The 10,802-nt window shown below is 27.0% G+C and overlaps 1 protein-coding gene across 1 annotated transcript in view; it reads left to right on the top strand.

The window, feature by feature from the left end:
* LOC101239976 (serine-rich adhesin for platelets) overlaps positions 1-10,802 on the top strand; it is a 36,839-nt gene that overhangs the window by 25,192 nt on the left and 845 nt on the right. The window contains exons 18-21 of the mRNA XM_065807227.1: positions 7,577-7,697; positions 9,069-9,247; positions 9,344-9,535; positions 10,641-10,754. Coding sequence (XP_065663299.1) covers positions 7,577-7,697; positions 9,069-9,247; positions 9,344-9,535; positions 10,641-10,754 — 606 coding nt within the window. The remainder of the gene's footprint in view (positions 1-7,576; positions 7,698-9,068; positions 9,248-9,343; positions 9,536-10,640; positions 10,755-10,802) is intronic.

The raw sequence follows: 10,802 nt of genomic DNA on the forward strand, positions 1-10,802 counted from the left end.
GGCACAGTTTTTAGGATAGACCAGTTTAATCTAAAATTAATATTTTTTTCTTTTAGTTGCAAAATGTATTTTGACAGTATAGTCTGTTTTTAGTATTTTTTATGTTTAAAAGATTGTTTGTGATTGGCATAACGTTTTTTTCATTCACCCTCACTTAAGCTAATATATTATTTATCAAGGTTGTATTGTGAGGAAACAATTCATTTGTAAATAATACTTTTTGATAAGTATTTGCCATTCATAGGGCAGTCAATTTTTGCTAACAATTTCAATTTTCAGTATTTTTTTTTTTATTTTCCAATATTTTCCAATATTTGTTGGAACATTTTTGCTGTACGAACCAAATTATATTTATATATTTATTTCTATTTAGCCTTTATTGCAATTTTTATTTCAAATTTTTGATCAAAATTTTTGAACCGGCTTTTTTTGAGAGCATCTTCATACACACGTTTGGATAAGTTAAAAATATTTTCATTAGAAAAGTTTTGATTTAGTTTTGTTAATTGAAATAAGAATTTGTTTCAAGATTTGAGGGGGATGGTTTGAGTTTATATTAATATGCAATTATTCATCATTAGGTTTTTTTATAAAGCCTATATAAATTTTCAGAGAGGTTAAATGTGACATCAAGAAAATTCACAATTTTTAAATTAATGTTTATTTCAATTCGCAAGCCATTGTTTTTGAAAATTTTTTCTGGTTTTGAGGCCCTGATTTTTTTTGCATTATTATTAAACTATCATCACAATAAATCAAGTCATCACAATATCATCAAACTATCATCACAATAAAAGCTATTTTAGCTAGGGAATTAAAAATATATAAGCCTACAAACTCGCAAATTTCTGCTCTGTCGTAACTTCCTATTGTTGCATCAAAGCATTTGTGCGTGGTTTTTTTCTCCCGCGTCTTGTTATTTAAATAGAGTAAAGTTTTTTGGCAATTTTTAATTAAAAAAATAGTGTCGTCTGTAATTTCAGTGTGAATTTTTTCCAAGTTCTATTGTTTTATCTAAAATTTCTGCTGTAATTGAGGGGTAAAAATCATTAATTTCAAATTGTATAAATGTGCATTCATTTTTATTAATAATTTAAGAAAACCAATTTATAACATCTGTGGTATTTTTCCACTTTTGCAAATTTAATTTTTTTTTAACAATATCATTTATTTTGTCTAATTTAATTTCACACATGTGCCCTAGTTCACTTTTTGAAGGTAATAGTAACCTACAAGGGAGTTTATTTTAAAAATTTGGTTTATGATCTTTTAGTGTAATAAACGCTTGCACTGGTGCAACTGATATAATTCTCGCTTCTAAGTTAAGTGCATTTCCCAAGTTTTGTTAATATTTCAAAATTTTATATTTTTAATCAATTGTAGTAAATCGTTTTCAAAGTTTTCTAGGTTGCAAATAAATAGTGGGGCATTGAAGAAAATTAAATATATATATATATATATATATATATATATATATATATATATATAAAACCTAACTCTATTTTAATAACGAGACGTGGAAGAAAAAAACCACACATGAGTGCTTTGATGTAACAATGGGAAGTTACGACAGAGCAGAAATTTGCAAATTTCTGCTCCATCGTAAAAAAACTCAACTTGACAAAATCAGAAAAAATGTTATACAAATTTTCAAAAATATTGATTTCCAAATTGAAATTAACATTAATTTAAAAATTGTGAATTTTCTTGATATCACATTTAACTTCTCAGAAAATTCTTATAGGCGTTATAAAAAACCTAATGATGAATTATCATATATTAACATAAATTCAAATCATCCTCCTCAAATCTCTATTTCAATTAACAAGTTCCTATTTCAATTAACAATAGACTAAATCAAAACTCTTCTAATGAAAATATTTTTAACTCTTCTAAATGCGTGTATGAAGATGCTCTTAAAAAAAGCGGATTTAAAAATTTCGAGCTAAAATTTGAAATAAAAATTGCAAAAAGATGAAATAGAAATAGAAATATAATTTGGTATAACCCTCACAGCAAAAATGTTTCAACAAATATTGGAAAAGCATTTTTAAGATTAGTTGACATACATTTCCCTCCCTCTAATAAATTGCACAAAATTTTTAACAGAAACACTATTAAGGTAAGCTATAGCTGTACAAAAAATATTGAAAGAATTATAAAAGACTATAACTTTGTATTGATTAATAAAAACAAATTTCTCAAAGAAAAAAATACTGAAAATTGTAACTGCAAGCAAAAATTTGACTGCCCTATGAATGGCAATTGCTTATCAAAAAATATTATTTACAAATGCGTTGTTTCCTTACAAAACAACCCTGATAAACAATATATTGGCTTAACCAAGGGCAAATGGAAAAAACGTTATGCCAACCACAATCTTTTAAACATAAAAAATACTCAAAAGAGACTATGCTATCAAAATATATTTGGCTACTGAAAAAAAATATTAATTTTAAATTAAACTGGTCTATTCTATAAACTGCGCCTGCCTATAATAACATTTACAAAAAATGTATACTTTGTTTACAAGAAAAATTTGAAACTATTACTTATTTAGATCAAGAAAATTTACTGAATAAAAAATCTGAATTAATTTCCAAATACAAACATGAAAATAAGTTTCTTTTAAAAAATTATAAAAGCAAATGACCAGACTAAAATTGTCCTAATTCTAAAGAATTCTTTTCATGATTTTTTAATTATCTACATTAGATAATTAAAAGTCATACATATATAAATATATATATATATACATATATATATAAATAAATATATATTTATTTATTTATTTATATATATATATATAAATAAATAAATATATATATATATATATATATATATATATATATATATATATATATATATATATATATATATAAATAAATATATATATATATAAATAAATATATATATATATATATATATATATTTATTTATATATATATATATTTATTTATATATATATATATTTATTTATATATATATATATATATATATATATATATATATATATATATATATATATATATATATATATATATATATATATATATATATATATATATATATATATAGATATATATAGATATATATAGATATACAGTCTTGGCCATAAGTTTGGAACCGATTAGGTTTTTTGATATAATTACACTTTTTATACCCAAAATATCAACAAAAACTTTTGAAATCATTTTTATTTTAAATATTATATTAATATAAATATTATTTTAAATATTAAAAGTAAATATTCTGTCATGTAAAAAATGGTATCAGTATTTTGAATAATGTCCTTTGGCACCCAGTACTGCTGCTATTCTCGCTGGCATTGAATCGGACAATTTCGCGCAGTATTCTGGGGTTATGGCAGTTGTCCATACACGCTTGATGGCATCAATCAGAGACTTCTCTGACGTTGGATTTGTGGCAGCAACCTTCTGCTTAATCATTGTCCACATGTTTTCTATTGGGTTTAGGTCAGGACTTGAGCCAGGCCATGGACCCAAGACTTCGATATGTTTCTGTCTTAGCCAGTTGGTTACAACTGCTGCTCTGTGGCAGGGTGCACCATCATGCTGAAATACCTTACATTTCAGAATGTTCATGTGAGTGTTCAACTTTTCCTTTAATATCCCAAGGTAAACTTGAGCATTGATGGTTGTATTCTTTGGCATGAACCATATGCCACCTCGACCTGATGCCGAGAAACTTGCCCACACCATAACGGTAGGCGCCTGCTTCACAGTGGGAACAACATACCTGATGTTGTATCTTTGTTTTGCAGGTCTCCTGACATGTCTGATATATGAGGCAAACTGAGAAAAAGTTGACTCATCTGAAAACATAGTTTTTTTCCAGTCTTGTGCAGTCCAGTCTTTGTACTTGCGACAGAATGTCAAGCGGTCACGGATATTCTTTTTACTTAACATGGCTTTCTTTGCTGGACGACATGATGGCAGCTTGAATTCCTTCAAAAGGCGTCTTCTGATTGTTCTTGTACTGGCAGGAAGTGATGAATTTACTGCTATCTGGAGAGATGACCATGTTGGATTTGCAGCAGCAAGCCGATGTATCACCCGATCCGTTGTGGCAGAAGTTATGCGAGGTCGTCCAGACCTCTTTCTGGATTCCAGAGTGCCCAACTGCTTTGCTCTTGCAATGCCTTTGGTGACAGCAGACTTAGATATGTGCAGTATACCAGCTATTTTACTGTGAGAATAATTCTGCTGGTGTAGGATCATCATCTGTGCCCTTTTCTCCTTCGACAATTCAATACTTCTAGTCATTTTACGCACTGTACATGTTAATGTAGAATACTTACTGCTAATAATATAAATAATTATAAATTAATAGATCTATTTTTATGAATAGTATATATTATTGAATGATAATTTGCAAACATTTATACAAATAAAGCGATTTATTTGCATATTTTTACTTCTTATATAACAATAAAAGGATAAATTAATTAATTTTATACTTATAAGAAGTTAAGCCTTACCTTTCGCACTGATATGCAGTTAATATATATGTAAATCAGCTAATTAATTGATTAAAATATAATGTATAGTTTGTTAATATAAGTAAGTATATTTCAACATTAGTTCAACCGAATATTAGTTCAGGTAAACATTAGTTCAAGGGAACGATAGTTTAGGCATTGAACAGTGTATAATGCAGCTTAATGAGGGTCATATTGTTCACGATGCTCTGCTGCGGTGTAAAGTTACACGATTCACGTTTTGCAACGATTAAGAAGTCGCGAAGGCATTTAACTATGCAACTGATGCTGCATAAACACGATGCTGCAGCAGTTAAATGCCGTACGCGTCATAGAAACGTTCCTATGAGAAAAAAATTCATCGGTTCCAAACTTATGGCCAAGACTGTATATATATATATATATATATTTATTTATTTATATATATATATATATATATATATATATATAAAAATAAATAAATATATATATATATATATTTATTTATTTATATATATATATATATAAATAAATAAATATATATATATATATATATATATATATATATATATATATATATATATATATATATATATATAAATTATGTTAGTATATTCTAAAAATAGAGTGCTCAATATAGGAAACATAAATTTGTATAAAGTTTATAGGAAACAAAACAATGTATAAAGTTAAAATTTTTATAATTATTATATTAATAACAAAAGTTACTATAGCTACATAAAGTGCATTAAAGTAGTAAATCTATCAAAAAGCCATTTATAAGTACATTGAATATTTAATTCATAGAATTTCTAGGAAACAAATACATGTCTGCACATATGCAAATCCAATTTTGTCAGAGGCTAATAATAAATTTTTTAAAAAGTTATCTTGTGAGATTGTTTCACCCTTCCTGATAAGTTCATTTTTAAATTGGTACACAAGAAATTACATTTAGTACAAAGTTTCAACTGTAAAATAGAATTTAGATGTGTGACACTCAACCAATTGGTCCAAATCAATTAAAGTATAAGCTATTTTTAGGGACATGTTTAGAGACATTTTTCCTCAGATGCGAATAAAAAAATAAATTGAAAAAAAAACAGTGTTGAAAATTTTAGCAGGATAATGATCCAAACATACTTTCAAGTTGTTAAAGCAGTGATTTACTGCTTTAAATATGTGAGCAGTTCAGTTAAACTTTCGGTTTTAAATCCGAAATAGAATGCTAATAAATAATGCTGGAATATTATGTTAGGTAGCATATATTTTTAATAAAACCAAAATATTAAAAAATCCATTTTACGTGACTCTATTTAACTGTTAATCTATTGATTGCAACATTACATGCAACACTCTTTTTGCTGCTGTGATTGCTGCAGCAGATATAGTTTAAAAATATTTTATTAAACATATTAGCATAAAATTAGAATTTAAGAATTTTGGGATTTGTTTTGTATCAAAAAAAAAATTTTTTGCTGTAGATATAATAATTGTAATAATAAATACATTCACAAACATGAAAAGTAGTTTTTTGTTTTTTTATTATTATTATTTTGTTTCCTATATCTTACATGAACATCTCACAATAGTTAAAAGTCTTTTAAAAATAAATTAGTGTACACAATGTTTGTACACAAATTATACGGATAATAATATATAATATTATTATGGTATTAAAGTTAACTTGTTTTTTTTTATTTGAAAGTTTTTATTTATTATAAGAGAAAAAAAATTCTTTGTCATGAAATTAATTTTCTTAAAACATCAAAAAATTTTTGTTTATCTATGACTATTTGTCATTTTATAGCCAGCCATCTAATCACATAACTGTAAAAGGACTGAGGTTTATTATTATGTCAAATAGGCATCTAGCTGATTTTTTTAAATATTGATTTTCAGTAAATAATTTGTCACATAAGAAATACTCCATTGATTGAAACAATTGTAATCTGATAGTTAATCACAACATGTTATTGATAAAAAAAACTTTTAGCCACATGTTGTGATAAAAACTCGTTTTTATCACAGCATGTGGTTGAGCATTGTCATGCAGCAATATGATTTTAAGGATTCTATGTCTCAGTTGTAGCAAGTATCGTTCAGCATAGTTTGCTTTGGTTCCAGCATTTCAACATTTGATGGCCCACCAAACACAAAGCATAACCTTTTATTTTTTGATGAATATTGAAAATACTGACAGTTGAGGATTTGGCCACTTTTTTTTGTTGTTTGGATTTTCATAATAAATTTTTCATCATTGGTTACAATTTTCTGCAAAAAGTCTTTTTTTTAGTATCTTGGTTCCAGCATTTCATAATGTATTATAAATTGCTGGAACCAAAGTAAACTGTTAATGCTGAATGATACTTGCTACAATTGAAACAATCAAATGAAAATATCTTAGAAAAAAGTCATACCATTTACCAACTTTTTGAATCTTTGCCATGTCATGTAAACCCCTTAAAACAGTTGTACGATTTATTTCTAGTTGTTCAGCTAATTCTCTTGTCGGTTATTGTGGATCTTTCTCAATTAATGCTTTTAACTTGCATTTCTTCAGTTTCTGACACCAGCCTGATTGTAATCCTCGAGATTGAAACTTTTTGCTGGAAAATTAGGAGCATTCTTTCTATAAACAGAACAAATTGCCTCTGTTTAATTGCATTTTTATTTTTAGCACATTTTTTAAAGCACATTTTCAAAATTACTTGTTGATATATAAAAATATAATATTTGATTTGATAAATTTTGAATTCTTAATGTATAAAAAACATTGCCCTTTCAAGTAGTATATATATTTTCTGCATTTTTTTATAGAATATTTGACAAAGCACACTTTACTTTTTCTATTTCTTTTTCTAACTTTTTTCTTTAATATGTCTTTTATTAATAAAGTTAATCATTAGTTATTTCAACAACTAAAGTTAAATATTTAATTGCTATTTGAATTATTTTTTATTTGAATTAAATTTTTACTAATTGAAATTTAATTATTGAAATAACTTTTTTATTTTCTGCGCTTTGGTGGGTTTTTTATAGTCTTTAAAATTATATTGTGTTCACTTTTATTTATTGGTTGGTTTGTTTTTACAGACTCTTCAATTTCTTTATCACATGTTTGCAAGTTACCTTTCAATAAAGGACAATGTACAATGCTTAGTCCAAGATATTACTATAATTCTTTATTAAATCAATGCTTATTGTTTGTTTATGGGTAAGTTTATTTTTTGTGTGTGTGATTTGTGTCACCTTTTTGCTTATATATACTAAGTGGAATATCCAGAATTTTATGTGATTGATTTAATTATCTTCAAGCTAAGTTCTAAATACCAACTTTTTGAAGCATTACCCGGCATCATCACCAATCTAAATGTGGGGAAAATTGCTTTTTTCAAAATATTAATTATTAAATAAATACCAACATTTAAGCGGGTAATGCGACTAAAATGATTTTTCATTATAAAAAAATAATTTTTTAAATAGTTCTCTACTTACTTATTATTTAATAAAATATCTACTATAGCATAGCATAAGGAAAACTGGGGTAAAACAGGATACTTTAGGAATAGGCTCTTCTAGAGTAACAAAATTTATCAAAATCAATACAAGTTTACTTGAAAATAAAAGAAACATTGGCAAGATTGTGACAAACGAAGAACATCTTGACAACATTTAAGAATGTAAAATTTTTGATTTATTGAGTTTTAAAATAAAAATGCACAAATACCTTTTTTAATAATTTTGCCCCAAGCATCAGACAAAATGGGACTTAGTATGGGGCAAAATGGGGACATGGGAAAAATTAAACTTAATTCTCTGTGCAACGGCCTTTTATTTGTAAAGGTTTGTGTTTTGGAGTTATAGAGTTGAGGGTTGTAACCACAATTTAAGTAGCCTCCTCGACTGTAGTAGCCTTCATGGTCTTGGCATCAAATCATTTAGAGAAACAAGGAGTTGAGTTAAATGGAAGAAAGAGCGGCAGGTGTGTAGACAGTACTCAAACTCAAAGTGAAGAGCGGCAGGTGTGGAGACAGTACTTAAACTCGAAGCAAAGAGCGGCAGATCTTGAGACAGTACTCAAACTCGATGAAGCAACTGGGGCTATAATAGTAACAAAATTTTGATTTACCATGGTAACAATAATACTGCATTAAAAGTGGATTAGAGCTCAAGGTGGTGTTATCTCGTATTGGGTTACCTCAAATCTAATCATTTGAAATTTTTTTAGGCTATCAAAGGGTTGTATTTACAAAACCCCATTATACCCAATACCTTAATTTAACCCATTTTCCCCTATATAGATATTCCTTTGCCAATTTTTTTGCTGATTTATATCCATAGAAAAAAACTATGCACATACATATATATATGTGTGTGTGTGTGTGTGTGTGTGTGTGTGTGTGTGTGTGTGTATTTATATATATATGTGTGTGTGTGTATATATATATATATATATATATATATATATATATATATATATATATATATATATATATATATATATATATATATATATAAACACACACAACATATTTGTACTTTTGATTATGTGTATATCTATGATTATTATAAAATTTATTTACAGAGGATGTGGTGGCAATGGAAATAATTTCAAAACTGAGAATGAATGCAGTATGAAATGTTCTAATAAATCTTTAATTAGAGAGAATGACTTGAACACTAATAAAAAATGTGGTTCTTTGTATGGTTGTTGCTTAGACAATATAAATGGTGCAAGGGGGCCTAATTTTTTAGGATGTCCAAGTAGGTTTTTTTAAAAAACTCTTTTTTAAGATTTTATTTATATAATTTTTTGAATAACACATAAAATTTGTATAATTGTTATACATTTTTTTTTAGAATACAATAGTAGCTGTGATTACCCACCTGCTTATGGGCCATGTAGAGCAAATTTGGCTCGTTGGTTTTATGATGGACGCAAGAAAGAATGCAATACCTTTTCATGGGGAGGCTGTGAGGGTAATGAAAACAGTTTTGAAACCGAAGTTGATTGCTTACTGCAGTGTGGAGATGATAAACAGGAATATACTGGTGAGTTTTAAGAAATTATTACATTCATAGTATTTATGTAGTTATTATTGTATAATCAGTTAATAAACTCTATGTTCTAGAAGGGCAGGTTTATATAATGTTTTGTGTTGGTGTTGTCCTGAACTTGTGTTGGTGTTGTCCTTAAGTGAAGTTTGTCATGAATACCAATTTTAAACGAATATTTTGAAAATCTACAAATAGATTCATTTTTTTTCTGATGCTATTTCTTTGTTACACAATTTATCAAGTTACCATTTTTGAAATATATTTCAATTAGGAGGCACACTCTCAATTAATAAACGCTTGTTTATTTTTATTGCTGTAGTATTGTTACTTGTTTTAATTTTCTTTAATTTAATACTTTCTCTTTTATATATAATATTTATGATTTCGGTTGTTAAAAAGTTATTTACTAATAATCAGAGATGTAGGTCTCGAGACCAAAGTCTTGGTCTCAAGACGCTTCAAGACTCATATTTAACTGTCTTAGTCTTGGTTTTGGTCTTGAAGCATAAAGTTTGCTCTTAATCTTGGTTTTGAATGCCTAGAGGTCTTTTACTTTCTCTACTGTCTTTTTCTTTCTCTACTGTATTTTACTTTCTCTACTGTCTTTTACTTTCTCTACTGTCTTTTACTTTCTTGATTCTTATGAAAAATATAAACTCAATGAATGGGTTAGTTATTAATAACAAACCGTAGATCGCCGCAACTTCCCACTCTCAATGAGAGTATTGATCCCTGTCTTGTAAAAACTTTCAAAATCTTGGTCTTGCTCTTGGGTTGTTTTTTTGATGTCTTGGTTTTGGTCTTGGTCTTTAAGAATTCAGTTTTGGTCTTGGTTTTGAGCCCAAATGTCTTGGTCTTAGTCTTGGTCTTTACTTTCTTGACTACATCTCTGCTAATAATAATAACAAGCTTAAATTAATTTAGAAATATTACAAATTAAAGCATAAAATACATCTATTTTAGTGTTTTTGTTATTTTGATCATCCATGAGCTTTTTTAAAGTTTATTTGTATACGTTGAATACGTAAGAATTATAATGAAATTTATAAATTAAACTTAAGAAGTATTTTGTATTTTAAGATATATTTTATTTTATAAGATATATTTGATGAATCTTTGGAAACTGTACTTTACCCTGGTTGCGAATCTGATTATGGATGCTGTTCTGATGGGTTAAATAAAGCTAAAGGTCCAAATCAAGAAGGTTGTCCTGGTAATTTTTTTTTATTATTGTTAATTTTTATTACATAATCATTAATAT

The sequence above is a fragment of the Hydra vulgaris genome, chromosome 10 (assembly GCF_038396675.1).
Source record: "Hydra vulgaris chromosome 10, alternate assembly HydraT2T_AEP".
Lineage (NCBI taxonomy): Eukaryota > Metazoa > Cnidaria > Hydrozoa > Anthoathecata > Hydridae > Hydra > Hydra vulgaris.